The sequence below is a fragment of the Cryptomeria japonica genome, chromosome 8 (genome assembly GCF_030272615.1).
Source record: "Cryptomeria japonica chromosome 8, Sugi_1.0, whole genome shotgun sequence".
Taxonomy (NCBI): Eukaryota; Viridiplantae; Streptophyta; class Pinopsida; order Cupressales; family Cupressaceae; genus Cryptomeria; species Cryptomeria japonica.
The window spans coordinates 205,503,921-205,527,167 of NC_081412.1; the positions used below are offsets into that span (position 1 = coordinate 205,503,921).

Consider the following 23,247-nt stretch of genomic DNA (forward strand, 5'->3'; position numbering starts at 1 on the left):
TTTTATGGGCTCGATATGTCTATTAAATGGCGCTGTTATAGAGATTACTGGTTTCCAAGTTGTGCATAGCCTGCCTATCGGCTTTCTGTTGCATGCAATTAAAACCAACAACTGCTTGTATAAATATGTTGTAGGATTGATAAGTACAAGTGCGTGCACAAGTATTGGACCCTCTACAATTTCGACAGTGTAAAGACAGTGCATACTATAGTGTTTACTTTTAAGTGTTTCAAAGAAAATTAGCACATAAAAACGAAGTATATGAGATCACCAATGATACTAGCTTAAATACGGCAAAACAGATCAACGGAGACCAACACTAGGAAGCATCTGAGATCATGCTAAAGTACTATTGGCTCGCACACGGCATAACAAATCAACGGAGAGCACCGATATGTCTTAAGTCATTGGCTTGCTGGTGTGAACACAGTGTAAAGTCATCAGAAAAGCATTTGCGATTATTTGCCCTGCTTGACCCGATATGGCGTACTAACAACGAATGTTTAGCATCCTCTATAAATGTGATCACTCGCTGGATGGTTTGATAAGAAATGAAGGGCGGGCAAATGACGACAAGTATATTGATTCAAATGCTGTTGTTAACCTTGGCTCTGGTATTCGCGTCAACCACTGCCTCCGCAATAACCATTCACAACACCTATTCTCCGCATGTCTGTGCTTTGCATAGCCCTGCCATGGACGGAATGTTTTCTGTTGTGAGAAGACGTATGCTTCTTGAAAAGGCGATGAGAATGTTTCTGAGAAGAGCGACTTGGAAGCCCTACTCTCTTTCAGAAATGGTATTACAGCCGACCCCATGCAGTCGCTTATCAACTGGACTTCTACCAATTCAGGAAACCTGTGCTCATGGAATGGTGTTGTGTGTAGAAAGCATACCCAAAGAGTGGTGGCCATCATTCTCCCACGGCTGGGATTGCAAGGTACCATTTCTCCCTACATAGGGAATCTATCTTTATTAGGCATTCTGAATCTCTCCAGCAATTCTTTGATGGGAAAGATTCCACCTCAGCTTGGCCAAGTGAAATCGTTGTGGTTACTCGACCTCAACACAAATCTGCTGATGGGCTCCATCCCCAAATCTCTTGCTAATTGCACACACCTTGAGTGGATAAGACTTTAGGCTAACAATTTGACGGGGAATATACCTGCACAGTTCGGTGGTCTTGGCAGTTTAGAGTATCACCGCTTGTCCTACAATGATCTAAGTGGAACCATTCCAGTTTCTCTGAGCAACTGCACGTCTCTTCTTGATTTGGTGCTTGGTGTTAACAATCTCACAGGTAAACGACTCTCATCTCTCTCCTTTGAAGTGAACATTGCATCCCGCTCTGTAAATAATACTCCTGAATTATAATTTTGCTGGTTTTGGTTATAATAACTTGACAGGAAGCATTCCAACCGAATTGGGGAGGCTTGACAAATTGCAGTACATTTCTGTGAACGATAACAAGTTAAATACCCAAATCCCTGCAGCCCTTGGTAATTCTTCCTCCTTGGAAGTATTGTTTATTGGGGGTTATACCCAGCTATATGGTAGTATACCAGCTGAACTAGGAAATTTGAAAAATCTTTACCAATTATCCTTGTATGGCCCAGGAAATATTACAGGCTCTATACCTCAAGACATAGGAAACTGTAGTGGTCTTGAGTGGCTTGATGTGGGATACCACCATATTACTGGACCACTGCCCACAAGAATTGCCATGCTTCCTATGTTCACACCTTGATTTAATATTTAACAGTTTTGATTGGACAATTCTAGAATTCATCTTCGATCTCACCCATCTAACTTTCTTAGATCTTGGTAAAAACAGATTCACGGGAACCATTTCCGATGACTTTGGAAATTTGAGAGAGCTAAATTTTCTAAATCTGGGTACAAACTTATAAACGGCATCATACCCAAAGGAATAACTAACCTGACCAAGCTTGAAAAACTTTCCTTGGACACTAACCAATTGACAGGGTTAGCTCCCAAAGATATAGGAAGCTTCCAAAAATTGAAGCTCTTGCAGTTGTAATAAAAAACACTGGCATTATTATTCCTGAGTCCGTGGGAGATCTCCAATAATTAGAAACACTGTATCTTCAGTTTAACAATTTTATTGGTCCAATACCCGACAGTATTGGTAAACTCAAGAGTGTTAACGAGCTGTTAATCACGAGCAATAATATATCCGGGAGTATCCCAGAAAGTATCAGTGGTTTGATCTCAGTGGAGGTGTTAGATTTTTCAGACAACAGCTTGGATGGAAAGATTCCTAAGGGTATCACTGAATACACTGCACTCAAGCGCCTGATTTTATCCCAAAATAAGCTGATTGGAAATATTCCATTCTCTATGGGCAGCTGCCCCTCAATGACAGAGCTGATACTATCCAGTAACTCTTTGTCCGGTGGAATTCCCCGGACACTTAGCAACTGCACATCTTTAAGGAAGATAAAGCTGTCCAACAATTCCTTGAATGGAAGTTTCGATATCAATTATCCTCCTTCTCTGGAAGTGTTATCAGCAAACACCAATGACTTCTCCGGAACTCTGCCAGTATCTTTGGCCATTTGTACGAAGCTTCAGCTTTTGGATTTGAGAAGGAGCCATTTGAGAGGTGCACTTCCTTTGTACCTGGCGAATTTTCAGGAATTGAGAGTTTTGAGCCTTGGGTATAATCAGCTTCAAGGTACTTTTCCAGCGGGGATGGTAAACCTCACTAGTTTGCAGGTGTTGGATTTATCAAACAATAAGTTTGATGGTCAAATACCATCTAATCTTGAGAATCTCCAGGGATTTGCAAAGCGTGGAGATCCGCAAATACCTGGAAACAGCCTATATGAAGATATACGCATAGTAATAAAAAAACATGAGTACAGGCTGGACTATGTAATGGCAGCGAACACCATACTTGATTTATCAAGTAACAATCTCAGCGGGCAGATACCAGAAAGCATAATGAATTTGAGCAGCCTGAGATTACTAAATCTCTCAGGGAATCATTTCACTGGTAAGATACCAGCTTCTCTTGGACATATATGGACTTTGGAGCAGTTGGATTTGTCTCAAAATATGCTGGAAGGGCAAATTCCTGAGGACCTCTCTCTATTGTCCCTGTTGGCCTATTTGGATCTATCTAATAACAGTCTTTGTGGACAGATACCCAGAGGAACGCAATTAGAGACATTCACTGCCAAGTCATTCCAGAAAAATAGATGTTTATGCGGGGGAAGTCTACAGAGTTGCAGCCCAAAGTGTAAAATAAATGCAGCTGTAGCTGCACAGTGTAGGATAGATCTGCAAGAAGAAAAACGAAAAACAGAGTTTGCAGGAAAAAATATAGAGCATAAAAACAGAGTGTTGATTAATCAAAAGAAAAAATACAATCATAATAATGCATACGAGCATACACCTTTCACTGTGTTTAGATCCTTGCTGTGTTTAGATCCACACTTTGTGGATGTAACTCAAGAAACCTGAGTTAGACTTACATGTTAAATTCACGTGAATGGAGGAGATTGAGGCAAACAGATATTAACAGATTATGATCCATAATTTATGTAGGTAACTGTAAAATAACGCCAACAGAACTGGAAGAACTAGAAGTTAACGCTAACACCCCCCCCTTAAGTCTAACTAAAGAGATAGAAGAGGAAAGAAATGAGGAAAGAGGGAAAACCCAGTAGGAAGAAAACCCCCCCTCAAAATAGATACTGACATAACGAGAAAACTACTGTGGTACAGTTTCTTTCACCCCAAGAAGATCTCGGAGAAAGTGAAACTTTTGTTCAGTGAATGTCTTCGTGAATATGTCAACAATCTATTGAGACGTGGGAAAATACTGTAAATCAATGATGCCATCATGGATCAGATCTCGGATGAAGTGCATGTGGATCTCGATGTGCTTTGTCCGTTGTCGTTGTACAGGATCTCTGCAAACCTTCAGTGTACTTTGATTATCACACCAAATGATGATTGGTTGATGAAAATATCCTCGATATTCAGCCTCTGTGGATGATAGAGCAATGGAAGATTGATTTTTACTTGACCAACAAATGGGACCAGAGCCCAAATGAGAACATATCCTGAAGCGGACTTGCGATCAATGCTATCACCAGCCCAATCAGAATTAGTATAGTCAATGAGATCCAAAGTACATCCAGCTGAATAATGAATCCCGTAGCTAAGGGTTCCTTGAACATAGTGAAGTATACGCTTGGCAACTTTCCAATGCAGTTCATGAGGCTCCTGCATGTATCTAGAAACAACACCCACTGCATATGATAGATCTGGACGAGAGTGAGTGAGATAAAGAAGACTCCCCACAAGTTGACGATAGAGTGTACAATCAACCAATGGTGTATCCTGGCCATCCTCAAGCTTTACTCCGAACAAGAAAGGTGTGGGTGTTGGCTTACAATCACTCATGTGAAATCGAGCCAGAAGATCCCGTGCATACTTGGATTGAGAAACTTGGACACCTGATTCATTCTGGTTGATTTCAAGACCAAGAAAAAAGTTGAGGAGACCCATGTCTGTCATGAAAAATCTAGCATGCAAAGTTGCTTTGGTTGCAGCAATGGCTTTGACTGAATCACATGTTATTAGCAGATCATCTACATAAAGTACTACGAGCAATAGAGAGTCAGATGTTCTCATCATATAAACATTTGGATTAGAATTGCATTGCATGAAATTTTGAGACAATAGATAAAAATCCATTTTAGCATACCAAACTCTAGGTGCCTGCTTGAGGCCATAGACTGACTTCTTGAGTTTGCATACCAATGAGGAATTTTGTACATACCCTTGTGGCTGCTCCATATAGATCTCTTCCTCAAGATCACCATGAAGAAATGTGTTTTTCACGTCCATATGATGAATCTCCCACATTCTTGCTGCTGCAATTGCAAGAGCCAAACGAATGGAATCCATTTTTGCCACTGAAGCAAAAGTTTCATCATAGTCAATGCCATGAACTTGTTGAAAGCCTTTGGCTACCAACCTTGCTTTGTATCTACTTACATGGCCATCTGCTGATTTCTTTGTTCTATAGACCCATTTACACCTTACAAGTTTGCGATCAGGTGGAAGTGGAACCAAGTCCCAAGTGTGATTCTCAATAAGAGAATTGTACTCCTCATCCATGGCTGCTTCCCAAAGAGGATTCCTTGCAACTTTTGGATAAGTCTGAGGATCGGATGCCTGAATCATATAGGCATGCATTGGCATGATGGGATCGATAGCTGAAAGTGCATGAGGGGCATCATATATATCAACCAAGCTCCTAGTCCTTTGATTTTTCACAGTAGATACTGAATCATCACTAGAAGTCCAATCAAGAACTACATCTAGATCTGCACATGCATGCTCAAGTTCATCTGGATCAGATTCAGATGTATCAGAAATCAGATCTGAATGATTGCATGTATTATCTTTGAGATCTGTAAGAGGAGGAAGCAAAGAAGTATGAGAATGTGACTCCTGAGATGCATGCATGGGACTTTCATCAAAGTAGACACTCCTCTCAATTAAGAGTGTTTCTATTGAAAGATCTAACAATCTATAGCCCTTTACACCATCTGGATATCCAACAAAGATGCATTCTTTGCTTTGAGGCTCTAAAGCTTTCCTTTTCTCTACAGGAATGCGAGCCCATGCACGTAATCCAAAAATTAAAAAATGGGTCACTTCTGGTTGCATGCCACTCCATGCTTCAAAAGGTGTCTTTCCTGTGAAAGATTTGTGAGGAGATCTATTTTGTATGTATGAAGCACAATTGATTTCTTCAGCCCACAATTTGGAGGGAAGAGATCTAGTGTGCAACATACAACTAGCCATCTCCTTCAAGGATCGGTTCTTCCTCTCAGCTACCCCATTCTGCTGCGAAGTGTAAGGAACTGTGTTCTGCAACTGTATTCTTGCTTCATCACAAAGATGTTGAATATCATTGTTGATGTACTCCCCCCCATTATCTGTGCAGAGGATCTTGATCATTTTGTCTGATTGATTCTCCACATGGGCTTTGGAAATCTTGAGATTCTCAAACACCTCAGATTTGAATTTGAGAAAATAAACCCATGTGTATCTTGTGCAATCATCAATGAATGTTAGGACATGTCTAGCTTTACTCATGGAAGGATCAGGAAATGGACCCATCAAATCACTATGAACAAGCTCTAGAGGGGAGGAGGCTCTCCATGCAATCCCCTTTGAAAATTTTTCTTGTGGATGCTTTCCAAGAGCACAACCTTCACAAACTCCATCAGAAAATTATATGGTAGGCAAGCCTTTCACCATCCCTTGTTTGCTCAATTGCTGCATGTATCTAAAGTTCAAATGACCAAATCTTTCATGCCAAACTCTACTTTCATGATTTGCATGTGTTAGAAGTAAAGTAGAATCTGATTTGGCAACAAAATCAGTGAAACTGTATAGATGAGATTGATGATTTGCCTTACCAACAACAATTTTGGAGTTGTCTTCAATATCAAATATGCTCACAGAATCTGGAGTGAATTCAACTCTCCTACCGGTGCCAGTGTGTGTCATTTGATACACAGAAAGAAGATTGACAGCAAGATTTGGAATGTGCAAGACATTCTCAAAACTTCCAATTCCCATCTCAACCTTCCCTATTCCAGTTGCTGCTACAGAAGATCCATCTCCTAAGCAAATAGGTGAATCAGAATATGGTTTCAAACAAGAGAGAACATCTTTTGTGGCTACCATATGGTGTGAAGCTCCAGAGTCTCTATGATCCATGCATCTGAAGAAGAATGAATAGCAATCAATGCATGAGCATTGTTTCTTGTTTCTAGTGCTTTTTCTTTCTGCTTCTTCTTGGCACCTTCTAGGATAAGGTTACCAAGATTATTTGCTGAAGTGTTTGTGCCATGAGATCAAAGACATGATGATTCTGGACGGTGACCACGGTTGCAATAGCTACACTTTGATTTACCCTTTGTGTCCTTCTTTTCTTTTGAGCTGGTAGATCTATCTGGAGGTTTGGGATTGCCTTCCTTTCTTGGATCTAGTTCCTTCTTCCCTTTGCCTTTGGATTGCTGATTGGATTTGGAGTTGTTCTTTCCACTTCCATGCACAACAAGTGCATGAGCATTGGAGTTTTTCAATGTGCCCATCTTTATGAGCTTATCTTGCTCATGTATCAAGGACTCAATGAAGGCATCAAGTGTGGGCATCTTCCAAGTTTCTCATGTTGTGAGCCTAACTGTGTGGAAAGTAGAGACAAATACTGCATATTCTGGACCTAGCTTTGATAGAATAGCAAGGATTAATTTGCTTTCTTCCTTGGATTTGTCAATACCACATCCTTTAAGCTGAAGCAATAAGGATTTGAACTTTGTGAAAAAATCTTGAATATTATCAAAACTTCTTGGATCTAATGAGTTGAACTCATTTTCAAGAATATGACCTCGCATCTCATCTTGCTTTCCAAAGAGTGTCTCCAATGTCTTCCAAATGTCATTTGGAGTTTTGCATGCCTCAACATGAAACAACAATTCTGGAGCGATGGATAAACATAGCAGACCAAAGGCTTCATCCATTCGATTGAAGTATTTAGACTTTTCAACCGCTGGATTGAGTTCAACCTCTGTATTCATAACTATCCGATAGAGGCCTCTACTTCTGAGCTGAAGCAGAATCTTTGTCTTCCAATCAAAATAGTTGTATGGTGTGAGAATAGCAGAAGCTGAGAACTCCATTTTCCAACTCTGATCTTCTATATCTGCAACAAACAAAGATTTTGCTTTTCCTTTCTAGCACCTAAGCTCTGATACCATGTAAAATAAATGCAGCTGTAGCTGCACAGTGTAGGATAGATCTGCTAGAAGAAAAAAGAAAAAAAGAGTTTGCAGGAAAAAAGTACAGAGCATAAAAACAGAGTGTTGATTAATCAAAAGAAAAAATACAATCATAATAATGCATACGAGCATACACCTTTTGCTGTGTTTAGATCCACACTTTGTGGATGTACCTCAAGAAACCTGAGTTAGACTTACATGTTAAATTCAAATGAATGAAGGAGATTGAGGCAAACAAATATTAACAGATTATGATCCATAATCTATGCAGGTAACTGTAAAATAATGCCAACAGAACTGGAAGAACTAGAAGTTAACGCTAACACAAAGAACAAAACTTCTGTTGCGCCATCCACCTCGCCTTCAGCGAGCAATTTCAAATCAATATGTACTGCAATTGATGAAAATGTGTCCATGGTTGCTATGGGGTTGGGCTTCAGGATTGCCTTTGGTGGAACAATCTCAGTGATATTATGGTGGGACACACTTTGGCTTTGCATTATGGCACTCAAAATCAGACGCTTTTATGGAGTTGCGAATTCCCAAACATGTAGTTAGAGTTTCAGTTACAGCCCTCGTTTTACATTTCATTCATCTACATCGACAGGCACACCCACAGCCACAGGTTTAGTTGCATCGTTTATTCTTCAGTTTCAAGGTCTTTAGGTTTCATTTCCGCCTTGGAATTTTAAGCAGTTAATTTTATATGCAGGCTAGTATAAGGTATAGGAGGTACTTTATTCTCCTCGCCAAGCTGAATTATCAACATACAGTATGATGAGTTGTGTTCACAAATGATATATTCTCCTGTCCTTAACATATTAATTAGTGTGCATATGGATTAGTTTTATGGTTGTAATATGTTTAGAAAATAGCTAAGTCTTTTAAGTTGTTTTAGTCAATATTTTGAATATTATAAGATTAATGCTATGAGATTTCTATAATTTATTTTGTATTTTCGTATTTTTTTCTCAATTCAATTGTGTATATATTTTTTTTTTTATATTTTTAGTTAATAGTTATTATAAAATTGTGCTGAAAGTAAAATTTATATAATGAAATCTGTTACATATTATTTAAATATTTTATATTTTAGATTAATTTTATCTACATGTTTAAAGAATTTTCTCTATATTTATGAATAGTTGTATGTTCTACTTTTCTAATGTCAATTGTGGTTTCACTATTGAAATGAAAGGATCCGAAATAATGAATCATGTCAATAAATTGACAAATGATTATGAGGTGCACAATAATTATTAAATTTTTAAACTTTTTATTGATTTGAAAATGAAATTGAGTAATGTTATTAAAATATACTTGACTTTTATATTTATATATGAGATTATCTTACTACATTTTCTATTGATCATTTTAATGAAAAAAAATACTTTAATATTATGATAGGTGAATTTATAAATATTGAAAGAAATTGATATGAATTTGTATGTAAATTTAACATTTAATTGTAATTTATTTGAGGCATATTTGTACATGTGTCAATACAATCGATTTAATGGTCTTAATTATTTACTATAAAGAATTTGATGTAGATTTGGGTTTCATTTTGATATATTATAAATTTCAAAATATTTCCAATAGAAATATAATTAGGTAGTTTAAATTTGTTAAAAACTAAAAACCTTGGAAATGAAACATCTTACTTTTAAAAATATGTATACTAATGAATTATTTTTCTTGGCGTAAGAGACACACAAAGGTTCAACCTCTTATGAGCACTCACAAAATAAGAAATGATCTTGCAAAGGAGAATGGAAAGAAGTGAATTATTTGATTATGGATACAATATTGATACAAAAATTATGTATAAAGAACAAGGGTTTGCTTATATATGCAAGGTGATATGAAAGTATATCACAATATTATTTCATGTGTCACAATAATATTATATTAAACACAAAAAGTAAATAACCTAAACTTGCATGAAGTAAACATAACTAGATTAACATGAGAATGACCTAGGAGGTAAACTAGTTAGAAAATATACCCCATTAGTGCAATATTCAACAAATTGCTTACAAAATAAAATTTAAAGGCTTACCATGTTGAGGTGACAATTACATATTATTATAGCCCATTATTACGAGAGTAGAGAATGTCAATGACCACATACAATACATATTTTTAAAACATGGTTTAGAGAGATAAGTATGACCCTAAAATTTATATAGAGCTACAAACTTTTACTAGTGAATTTAGTGATAAATGTAATGCAATATGGATGCCCATGTAGTAAAGTGTAGTAGCTAAAAAGTGACAAAAGGGAAATGTGAGATGATTAGTATCTCAGTTAGGATTCTCAAACCAGTCAAATTTAGAATTGATACTCACAATCATGATTCAAAGTACATGAATAATGTGTTTCGATTTGAATCTATACCTTCTAATGTTAATACTACTTTTTATTTTTCTAATGTTAACATTGATGAATTTTCTAACTATAGTGACTCATGTTACTATTAATTAGTAAAATCACAAATTATATTATTAAATATTTTTAATAGTGTTTTGAACGAAGTATTCATTTTTATTAAATATTTAGGTGTTATTATTGATGATGCTATTGATGCATCCAATATTTTTATTTTTTATATAAATGTAAAGATTTTATTAAGGAATTATTATGTATTTTCCATGACAATGATTATGATTTCATTTTTGATACCTATTTTTAGAGTTTTCTTGAGATCTACTTCTTTTATTAGGACTTGGTTGATGAATACTAATCCTAGACCATTTCAAAATAGGTAATTTCTTGCATATTCCTTGATTGTGAAGCATTAAAATTCAATTGTAAAATGAATTATGATTTAGTATCACTTTAAATATTATTTTTGAAATGAACTATGAAGCCTTTTACAACCCTCTTCATTCAAATAAATTTATCAAATAATATTATTATTAATAATTTGATAAGAAATTTGTGATGTTTGAAAGTACTTCATTGCTAACAATCATGATTACTCTATAGAATTTACTAGAGCATTAATTTAAATGATGGTTGTGAAATCTATGTGTAGTTTATTTATTTTACTAATAGAGGGCTCAGTCAATTATTAGAACAATTATTGTGATTATTTTTCAGTTACTATTATTTTAATATTTTGAAATATATATAAAAAATTATGAATTAGTAAAGGTAGCCAATAGTTTTTTCCTTTTTGCATGACTAGAAGGATAGTTTTAGTATCACCCCTTAGTTAAGTAGTGGTGATTATTTTTCTTAGTCTACATCCCTATGTTCTTGTAATATCTTCTTCTACAAATAATTGTAGTAAATCCTCAACCAAAACAAATTTTTTTTATTAAGGGATAAAAGCACAATGTTGTCTCACCTTTTTATATAGGAAGTGGCCAACAAAACTAAAATTGTTTAACTTTGACCACATAAAAGTGACATTTCTAGATTGAATTTCAAAATGATGTAAATTGATCAATTGTAGAAATATTAATGTTGAAAAATTAGGGGTTTTAGTCAGTGTCACCAAAAAATGAAAATGAACTTATTTTTTTCTGATTTTAATTTTCCAAATAAAGGACATATATATGTAGTGCTAAAAAAAATAAAATTGATGTATATTTTCTCGTAATAATATTTTGAAGTCCAACGTAGTTGAATTTGTTAGTTTTTAAATTCGGCAACACCTTTTGTCTACTAAATTTAGCATTATCAAAAAAAATTATACCCCTTTGAAGAAGATTCTCTCATCTAGTGAAAAATATTTTTTGTAAATTTTTTTAATTTAGTTTGTCCAAGGGGTTGAGCTTAACTGGCTAAAACACTGGGTTCTCACTGTGGAGACCCAAGTTCAACTCCCAATAGGGACATCTGAAGTGGAAATCTAAGCTGTGACTCTTAGCCTTCCATAGGATGGGGAAGGTCTTGGGGTCAATCTAATGGAACTCTAAGCTGTGACTCTTGGCCTTCCATAGGATGGGAAGGTCTTGAGGTCAATCTAATAAAGTATAATAATAATAATAATTCAAAGATATGTAATGGGGATGGGGCACCCTACTGTGTCCCCACTGGTTCATAGCTCCAGTCAAAAGCTATTCAGGCTTCGGCCAATTACCAAAAAAAATAAAATTAGTTTAATATTTTTTTAATTTCAAATCATCCTTTTTTTGATCTTTAAAAACCTAGTTGCAATGTTTAAAAAATATTAAAAATAAAAAATTAATCAAAATATTAAAAAAATTATATGTCCATATTCGTGACTTCGAGCTCTACAAAAGGGTATTTTTTTGTTTTTATAAAAAAATATTTCGCCTGAAGAAACATATAGTAAAAGTGATTTTTTTTAGAAATGCAGACGATGGTGATTTTGTTGCCACATCGTGTGACACATAGGATAGTTTGGACGAACTACGTTTATATAAAAAATAGTTCGGCCGAACTTTCGGTGTCATTTAGTTGTCACGGCTGTGCCAACGGGCACCACATGGCAACAAAAATTTTTGGTCAAACCTAATTCAGCCGAGCTACTCTAGTTAGCCCCAAGTATGACATAGCATTGTGCGTTGGCTCTAAGGTGAGTGGGATTTTTATAGGGCTTTTACACCCTATTACAAGGAAAAAAATTAAGTTACCTAAGACGCAACCAAAGTAAGGATTGAACAAAATTTAAAATAGACATTGGTTCCTTTAAATATTTCTTCCTTCTTTAGACCACTATCCAACATGGGATATATTCTAAACTCAATGACTGAAGTGTAAAAGAAGAGGAAAGCCATTTAGAAGCCCCAACTAAGGATAAAGCATAATAATGAGGTTGAATATCTTTATGAATGAAAACATTATCAAATGTAACATAATTGGTTTAATAATTATCAAATAGAGAAACATGATATAAATACTTATTACCAACATGATCTAAAGTGGAAAAGTGAGATTTATAGGGAACCAAAGTAGGAGAGGAGGGCTTAGAAAACTCTAAATGATTTGCTTCATCTATCAGTACTATAATATGTTGGATAACATAATTAGTCCACCAAGAAAATGTGGACTTCCAAGTTTGATGGGAATAGAGAAAGGCCACATGTCCTATAGAAAAGGAATATCTATATTAAAAAGGAATACACTCATAATCAGCCAATTGGGTCCATGGAAATTGATTCACTTATAAAAATATTCTTCTAAAAGATCTTTAGATAGATCAATATCTACTATAATACAAGTAAAGGAGTTATGCCAAAAATTAGAAGTGGCAAAATCCACCTATATAAACTGGCCTAAGGAATTTCTAATCACCTCATTGGTATATTTGTGCCAAATTTGTAAGGGAATATATGGGAATCTTGATCCTAGATATGGGACACTTCAACTAATTCTTTATAAGACTTAAAAGAGTGAGATGAAATACTAAGAAAGGAATGGTGTGAACACCAGGTTCAATCACAAGCCTAACTATATTGATTGTTAGTGTGCCCTCTAATTTAATTTTTGACATTAAATTACTAATTGTAGGTGCTTTTTATTAAGAATAAACAGGTTTTGAGGGGGCCCAAAACCCTTTACAATAGGTTTTGAAGGGACCCAAACCCCTCAAATTTTACTAGGATCTAGAACCCACAAACCAACGCCGTCAGAAAAGAATAATCAAAATCAAATACTAGTAGCCCAAACCCAGCCAAGGTTGGAAAAAACCACCCTTAATCACATACACAAGGTTTTTACTAATGCTCCCTTAACCTTCAACTAATACCATGGGTGATTCCAGAAACCCATCACCTTCAAAGACACTAGATTAAAACAGATAGAAATACAATTATAATCTAGACACATGGAGTTTTTCTAGGCTCCCCTAACCTTCATCATGGGTTTTGAACCACCCCCCAAAACTAGTAGAGAAGGGTTTTTCCAGGCTCCGTTAACCTATAACAAAATCTTTGGATTTCCAAGAGAAACATCAATCCTTAACCAAAAATAACAAATGGCTAGATTGGGGCCTTGAAAATTTCTAGCATCCAACATGCTTGTGGGTTTTGCAATGCTCCCACAACCCGAGCACATAGAAAATGAAAAAATAAGGGGGTTTTGAAAGGCTCCCCTAACCTTTGAAATGGGTTTTGAAGTGGCTCCTATAACCACCAGAAAGAAGCCAACAACAACTTCAGATCGCAAAACAGAGTCCAACAACCAAAGAATAAACCCACAAAGTTTAGCTAGACAAATGGGTTTTGAAAAGGCACCCAAAACCTTGAGTTGAAAAATAGGCCAGATCCAGATAGCTTCCAACCAGAACAACATCACCAAAATCTCCACCTCTATAGGAGAAGAAGTAGAGAAACACAACAACAAGGGACAAGAAACATAAATACTACCTGCCTCAAGTAATAGAGCTTGCAAAACCAAAGAGATAGCATACATATCTAAGAACATAAGGCCCCCCAACAACACCACCTCAATAGGGACCAAGGGGGGAGAAAATCTATAAGCACAAACTCAGATGCAGACCATTCACAAAAAAGAGCTCAACAACAGCCTCCCCTAGCTCCTACCAACAAAAACCATAGCCTTTGTCTCCACTTCAATAGGAGAGCAGGTATCTCAAATACCCACCATATCAACCTCAATAAAAGATAGGGCCACCTCAAAAGGAATGACCAGAAATAACCCAGAGAATTGAGATAAAAGTAACAAAACCGGGAAAAGGGAGGCAGAAGGGAAAGACCAACAACAAGGCATAAGGCCCCATGTAGCCCCATAACTAGAAACTGAGATGGGAGGAAACCCACCATAATAGATACCAAAGAGAGAGAAAAACCTTTGGTATCAACGAAAACTTTGCCTACATCCCAAACACCTCTTCCATGCCAACTTACAAGCAAAGGCTCCCGACCCTCAACCACAGCCTCAAACACCACCACACCAACAACTTCCTCCTTGAGAAGAACCCTAAACCCAACAGAGGAATCACAGCCGCTACCCCCTTAAACTATAGCCTCCACTAAAGAACTGTCTTGGATCTGCACAACAAAAGTCCCGTTGTCGATGGAGAACCAGCAAACTAGACAAGATCTCTATATTTATAATTGTAGGTGTTATATTTTTGTTTATATCTCTATATTTATAATAAAATACCCTTATTTGTCTCACATTTTTTCAATACCCAATTTAGAGAAATGAATTCTTATAGTCACTTATAACTCTCCATATTGTAATTTTGTATGTTTCAATTTTTATTATTTAATTTTTTTAATTCCTATTTACAAGGAAAAGTGGAGCTTCACATTCTATGAAATATATCTATGTTGATATATGGTCATGTTATGAATAAATATAAAATTAACTATATTATATAGTTATATACTTCAAGAAACTACGAAGTATGCAATTTAATTCACAATTATGTGTTAGGAAACTAAGGTTAGCCATAGAAAATGGATCTATCTTTATGCAAATACTAGAGGATACTTCTACATTGGTTTAAAATTGGCTCTTTTTGAGGGTTGCAATTTTTTTTAGATTGAAGGTGACTCTTTGAACATCATCAACTATCTGAAGGGAGTCAAGAAACCTAGTTGGACAATCCAAGGATTGATTGTGAGCTATCTGGATATTTTTAATACCTTGGATGTTTGATTCATCTACCATATATATAGGGAAGGAAACAATGTTGTGGACCTCTTCACTAATTTGAGTATTGTTAGTGAGTCTAGGCATTGTTGGGCAATAAACAACTATCTCCTCCTTGAGATTAATTTTTTGATTTCTAATGAAGCCCATTATTGCTAATGTGGTGGCCTTCTAGTTTATAATGACTTTATTTTTACTCCTTTAAATTATTCTTAGGGAATGGGAACTTTCAGATGCTTCTTTATCTTTACAGCATTTATGTTATGCGTACTTGGGTTGTGTTTCCTTTATGACCAATGATTACTGCCAGTCCTTCTAACCTACACTCCAAATGGATTTTGGTTGTTTTTTATGTAACCCTTTCTTTATTTTATACCATCACTTTCTCAAGTAATTCTAGAGCTTTCCTTATCATTTTTTTCCCTATTATAATTTCTTGCTTCTCTTATAGTAGTCTCTTTATCTCCATTAATATGATCCAATTCCTATGAGAAGTGGTAAAATGTTACTTCAGTTTGGAGTAAATTTGTGGCAAATGATTTTTCCCTATTTTTGGAGTAGCTCCATGGTAATGATCCACTAGTGACAAGGGATTTCCTTAGTGGCTAGAAGAATTGGACCCTCTGTAATTACAAGGTGTAGTTGGTTGTCTTTGAATACCTAATTTCTAAAGTCATTAGCCTAGATTGTAAGGGAAATAAGATTTATAGAGATTACAAGGTGTCTAAGGATGCCATTGACTTGTTTATTAAAGAGGATGAATTAGAAAAAGTGGAAAACACCAAGTTTGGGGGATACAACCATGACATCATGAAAAAAATTTAATAAGAGATGGTGGAAGCTATAAAGAGGGACTTAACCTTGGATGACTATTTCACTAGTCTTTTTGGTCACCATTTACTCTACTCAATCACTTTCACCATTAGAATTTTGTTTCCTTCTTGTTTTACCTAGTCTCCTCTCTTATTGCTAACATTAATAATCATACAAAGAATTCCACCTCCTTGATTCTCCATGAGGTCCTCGTCCTTCTTATTATGGATTATACTATCTTTTTCTATTCCTCTTAAGCCCTCTAAGGGGAAGCATAAGTTGGAGTATGCCCAAAATTTTATGGTGCACTACACTGATATGTCCATGGATTTAGAGGATGAGTTTCAAATGAAGAGGCTTTCTATCACATTGTAAATAGAAATAAGCATACTTCCTAGAAGAAATCCAAGAAAATCCTCTCTAAATCCTTGTCTTAGGGCTTTGAAACTAAGGAGGATGAGGTTGAGTTTGTGTCTCATGTGAGACCTAGACCATCTAAAGAGTTGCCAAGAAATTCTCATAAGGTGAAAAGTCCTAGGTCAAGCCTCATTGTTGATATTAGGGAATCTTCTAATCTCCATAAGGAAAACATGGGAGCTCATTCTAATAGAACCAAAAGGGTTAGTGTGAAAGAAGGTGCTACTGATAATGTGGAAGGAGGTTCTTTGTTTTATAATACTAGTCAGAAAGGGACCATGGTGCAGACAAAAATGAGAACCTATAGTCCCGGGTAGTCTATAGAATGACCATGATTCCCAAGACAGTTTTGAGGAGGAGGCCCTTGATGCAAACCCTTCAAATTCCTTTAAGGATGTGGGGCACCTCTTATAATTTCTACTAAAGGATAGGCCAATCTAGCTAATTAGATTGTATCTAAGGTTATGGACATCATAAATAATCTTAGTTCCCTCTTTAAAAAGGTGGATAGTATCCAATTGATGGGGAACAGGGGTATGGTGAATAATGAGTCTAAGAAAAATTTATATTTGATCAAATTGGTAACAAATTATGTGAAGCAAATGAAATCCAATGAGTAGGAAAGATTCAACTCATTAGAAAGATCAACAACCAAGGTTGTTGAGAGGAATGTCAGGGGACGTCATATGCCAATTAAGATTTCCCACAATGTGGGGATAGGCGGGAAGAATAAAAAATCTAAAATCTCAGAGGTGGATGTTGATGTTGCTCATGTGGAGGTGAAGGCTATTGGCCTTGTTGGTGGTTTTGATAATTAGGTTTTGTGGAAGATGCAAGGGCCCTCATCAAGAACTCGTAGCCTTTCTAAGGTTGTTGAATATCCTTCCCAAGCAATTAAAGAGGTCATGGACATGTGCATTATTATATTACTCATATGGATATAGAAGCTTCCAAGATTCTAAAAGAAGTCTAGTAGGCTTGTTTGAGATCGTGCCTTGTTTTTTTTTGTTTGTTTTTTTGGTTTGTTGCTTGTGTTATTTTTTTATGTTTTAAAAATAGCTATTGATAATTGTAAAGTATTTTAGGAGCCCTTCAAAACCTTTATTACCTTATTAGAAACATTAGAGGGTACTTGGCTCATGTGTGTAATATTTGTTACCCAATCATCTCCCATACCTACCTATCATAGTGTCCCACCTCCTTATTCTCGACCTCCTTCATTTAACAATGTTATTTCTCCATCCCAATCAAACATGTCCAATTTCAACTCATCCACCGAAGCAACCATAAATAGCCTAGCTCAAACCGAGTCATCCTTGCAACAATAAATAGCTTCCATAAACTAATTAAAGTGTAATGTGCCCACATTTGATGTAGCGATCCCATTGTCTAATGAATTGTTTGTGTTATTCGTGAAAAACATGTGCAAGTCTCTTAATTGGAAATTTATAATGGTAAAGGTGATCCTATGACTCATGTGAAAACATAAATCAAACTTTGTGTAGTGATTTTGCCTATGATCAAAGACTTTTGGATAAATTGTTTACTAGAAAATTTAGAGATAAAGCTTTATAATGGTATTGTTCTTTACCTCCTTATTATATTACATCATTTCAAAAATTAGCTAATTATTTTATTTAACAATTTCACAATAATATTGGTCCTAAGATTACTTGGATTGATTTAATGCATTGTAAGAAAGGTGTTAAAGAAAAAGTGACTAATTTAATTGGTAGATATAAAAATTTGTGTTCTCAAATTTCTTATCCTATGCTTGATCAAGATGTTCAAAGAATTTTCATTTCTAATTACCAAAAGGACATTAGGGACAAGATCCTATTCTCTGAGTTTACTTCCTTTACGTAGTTGTGCGCAGTACTTCATAACTATCAGCTTGAAGTGAGTCAATTTGAACCATCTCCTTCAATGGCTTCAGTTGATAATAATGAAAGTGCTCAAAAACCTTTTGTGAAGTTTAAACCTAACAAGGATACATCAAGTTCAATGACAACAACAATACCTAGGTAGTAGCCTCCGAAACAGGTGTGCCTCCTTTATCCAAGTATTTTAGGAAAGACTTTAATCCTTAAAGAATATTTGCATAGAATTATGACTCAATTGATTAAAAAATATGTGTTGAAACTTCCTCCCATCAAACCAATTGACAACCAAACCATTGCCACCTGATTATGATGCCAAAGCCTTTTGCCAATATCATCATCAACTCGATCATGACACTGAAAAAGTGTTATTCCCTAAAGAGTATAATCCAAGGCCTTATTGATAGAAATACCATGTGTTTGGTGTGAATGACAAAAGAAAACAATGTGTAACCCCTCTGAATCAAAATCTCCAAATCTTTACCAATTCTTTGTCTTCTCATTCTCCTAATGTGACTGAGTCCGAGCATCTTGCCTTTTCTCCTTATAATCTTTTCCTTGAATCTAATAATGTGGTAAATATTATTGATAAACCTACACCTCATAAGTACTATGTATTACCTTTTATCTTAATGATACTATTGAGGCACCCGATGGCCCATTATACATCACTATGAGGATCAAAAACATGCTTTCACGAGGTGTGCTCATCGATCTCTCATGCATGGTGAATGTCATAATTGAATAATATATTTATACCTTATAATTACATGAAGTGGCATATGATAAATATAACATGATGATTAAAATATTTGATGGTTTCTCTTGTCTTGCTATTGGTTCTAGTACCCTTCTCGTTGAGGTTAATACTAAATCATTGGATGTTAATTTTTCTATTATTCCTACATCGAAACAATTTCATCTGAAGATGGCACATCCTTGGCTCTCTTCCATGAAAGTGATCCCTTCTACTATTCATAAGTGCCTAAAATTCCCTCTTGGTGACAAAATTGTAATAATAAATCATAGCATGTACCAACCCATGATTAGGCAAGGAGATGTTAATCTTGATTAGTTTTTATATAAACAATTTGAACCTCTTAAGCCTCAAAGTGATGCTATTTTTCAATCTTATCAAAGATGGAAGAATGAGATGATCTTATCCTTGAGAAAGCCTAGAGATCCTAATCCCATTCCTCTTCTCCATAATAGACCTATTCCTCCTCCTCATGATGGACCCGATCTTCTTCCTACACCTTCTACTCCTCCTTTATATGTTGCAGTTCCACCTCCTACATCTTACAAAGGAAAGTGCCTCGCATCTCCCATATTTCAACCTAAAAAAACTTCTCTTTTACATTTTTCTTTAAAAAAAGTGAAGCCTATGCCTATTGATTGCACACCTTCATAGCCTTCTGTCAAAACTAAAAGAAACCATTGTGTGAGAGAATGTCTATGTATACATCATGCTAGAGCTTGTGAACTTACTTCTCAACCTATTTCCTCCACAAAGACTTTGAATGTTGACATGATCTCATTTGTCCATCCTTCGCCTAACTCTAGGGAGGAAGTTCAACCTAAATCTCCAAGACATAATATTCTGAAGAAAAAATATGGTTCATGTTCTATTCCAATTAAAGATCCTATTTTTGATTAATCTTGATGAAGAGATGGATGAAAATGATGTTCACACTAACAATGTTGATTCAAGTGATGAATATGAATATGTTGATGTTGACAATGATTTATCTAAATAATTTTCTCAAGCATTAATCCTAGCTTCTAGTGACAAACAAAGTGATCGATCGTTAGAGAATGATCCTTGTTTGGAACTTGTGATAGTTTTATCTATTGTGTTCTACATTTGTCCTCTTTCATATTTTTTACCTTCCCAGAACAATGTTCAATGAGATGGGGAGGAAAAAGGACTTGGTTGAGTAGCTTCATTTATTTCATAGATCCCCCCTCCCCCCCCCCCTCTCTCTCTCTCTCTCTCTCTCTCTCTCTCTCATAACCTTATTCTATTTTTTGTCAAATTCTTCTATTTGTTGTCCCTAGTGTTGTCTAGTTGAGGATGATGTAAAGCATTGAGATCTCTTTTAGTCTCTCCCATGATGACTCAAAAGAAAAATGTGCCCTTCTTTCGTAGTGGTTCTACTTTCTTTGGGGGATGAGGATAATTCAATGCAAATATATACATGATATACATTATTTATCATGTGAGCATACTGACCCTTGAGTTAAGTAGAACCCTTATGTATTTTGTGTTGTGATCACTATCCTTTGACATGTCCTTTCTTAGGAGAATATCATTGTTATAACATGCTTCTCTTTTGGATGAATGTATACTACCATAAAGAAATTTCTCTCATTATAGTGTACATAATTTCTTTAACATGGGAGAATATGCTCTAGTTAATATTTCTCTCTTTGCATATCTCGATACTCAAGTTACTTAGTGAACCTTGTCTTTTTCTTTGTAATTTTGCTATTTTTATTTCGATGACATGGTAAGTGAGCCTTACTAGTCTTGCATTCATGGTTCTCTTTCTCTTATAATGTCCCTTTATTCTTGATCTAGAAGTTGTAACATACCTAAATTCCATTGGGGTCTTGGTGTGTCTTGCCTCCTTAGCATCTTGATGAAATCCTTTCAATGTGAACCTTTGTACTCTACCAAGAGTATGCTTAGTCTCATACTCCTACTAAAGTGGGAGCTAAATGTAGCCTCCTAAATTGTACTTCCTTCTAATTTTAGTGGGATTTGGATCTTCACCTTAGTATTTGGACCCCTAGGCCTAATAAGGACCTTTTTTTCTCATAACATGTAATTTTGACTTCATGTTGACTTTATGCATCATTCAAGAGCCTTATATTGGCCCCAAAATTGGGTAGGACTAAGAAATGGTTCCTTGGTCCCTAATAGGACCAAGGAACCACACCTTATTCCTCCCAAATAGGGCTTTACTTTGGGCCCTCTGGTTGTTTCAAAATATAGAGAGGGAAACCCAGCCCCATGTCGGCTCATGTTAGAAAATTAGTGTGTTTCTTGACTGGGAAGTATAAAATGAGGCTTTCCCCTCTGATTTGGACAATAAATCCATCCATCATATAGACACACATGAATTTCAATTCAACATCAAGCAATCAAGCATTCAAGTCAAGTGAACAAGTAAACAATCTTCCTTCAATCATAGGAGCAACAATAAGGTCAAGATTCAAGCATTGGAGTTGAAATTAATGTTGCATGTTGTTGAAGACTTCATAAAACCATAATTCTATGTGGTGACAAACAAAACTTCACAAGGAGGTATATCATTTATATTTTTAATCATTACTCAACATCTTCCTCAAAAGGACAACATTTTCATTACTACAATTCAATTTTCTTTCATTACTGTTTCATCATTAATTCCAAAATTGGGGTTTGACTTAAGAAAGGTCCTATTTCCAACCTATTAGCCCTTCTTTCTATGTACAAGAAATAGGTACAGAGTTGTGATCTTCAAAATAACTATTTTTTATAGTGACGAATCAATCCCCCATTGGAGTGTGAAATTTTGAAGGACTAGAGTGTGGGCGAAATGGTCCTTTATTTTTAGAAGCTTTTTCCAAGAACAGTTCTAAATCCACTTACACTAGTTAGATCCAGGTTTGTAGTTCAAATTGACACTTGTAGCTTACCATTTTTGCATTTTTACCTTCATTTTTGACACTTTAACCCTAACTTTAACAATTAAACTTACAGAGATTTTTATTTATCAAAAACCATCAATCCAATAAGAATTTTTAAACCCGGTCCTTGGTGTTTTGAGACTAGATCTATTCGATTTGAATCCTCTTTTGAATGTGTTGGTCCCCAAGAAAAAATTACAATGTATCAAATTGTGAAAACCCTAATTTTTTGCCAAATACCCTAACTTTCAAATAGCACTATTTTCTTACATATAAAACTCCCTTATCATGATTTAATCTTATACTCATTCCAAAATTTGATACCTTTTCAATATTCATGTAAATTTGAATGGCCTTATGCAAACTTTCAAGGTCTTCATTCCTCAATTGGTAACTCATTTTTCTATCATATACACCCAAATAAAAAATTAATGCTAATGCATCACTGGGTCTAGTATCCTCTAGTATTTTTTTCAATGATTTCATAAACCTAAGCTTGAAAGTTGGAACCAATTCATCTTCATTAACCTAAGGTTGAAAGTTGGAACCAATTCATCTTCATTAACCTGAATATCTATGAAATCCATTACAACTAGTGCAACACAAACCCTTTCACCAAATTGTTCAATGAAGATTGACCGGAATTCCTTCCGATAATTGATTGAAAGTGGAAGAAAATTCAAGAATAAATATCTTGCTTCATCCTTTAGGGATTCGACAAATAACCTCATGATTACATCCACATGGTCTATTTCATAGTCATACATTATAACATTGAATCTTTGTAACTCTTTCTTAGCTGATTCATTTTGTGTGCCATTAAGCTTTGACAACTTACCTCTAACTTTAGGTAATATAACATTTGGCTAGCCATGTAGAGGGGAAATATTTTGGGCCTAATTCCTAGTGTATAATTAAATAAAACATAGAAACAATGCAATAAATTACACAAATAAACCAATATACCTTCATTTCTAACTTCTTCCTCTGATTGAGATTGATGAAGTAGAGGAACCTTGTTGTTCC

At 35.4% G+C, this 23,247-nt stretch overlaps 1 protein-coding gene across 1 annotated transcript; it reads left to right on the forward strand.

Annotated features, from left to right (window-relative positions):
* The first annotated feature begins 566 nt into the window (after window positions 1–566).
* On the forward strand, window positions 567–3,490 carry LOC131062337 (receptor-like protein 12). Its single transcript, XM_059210287.1, has 4 exons — window positions 567–941; window positions 1,175–1,301; window positions 1,408–1,735; window positions 2,146–3,490. The coding sequence occupies exons 1-4, from the start codon at window positions 567–569 to the stop codon at window positions 3,488–3,490; spliced, it is 2,175 nt and encodes a 724-aa protein (XP_059066270.1).
* Window positions 3,491–23,247: the final 19,757 nt, after the last annotated feature.

Coding starts and splice junctions, on each gene's coding strand:
- LOC131062337 (XM_059210287.1), top strand. CDS start 567: ATGACGACAAGTATATTGATTCAAATGCTGTTGTTAACCTTGGCTCTG. Junction 942..1,174: donor CCCACGGCTGGGATTGCAAG/GTACCATTTCTC, acceptor ATACCTGCACAG/TTCGGTGGTCTTGGCAGTTT. Junction 1,302..1,407: donor TGGTGTTAACAATCTCACAG/GTAAACGACTCT, acceptor ATAACTTGACAG/GAAGCATTCCAACCGAATTG.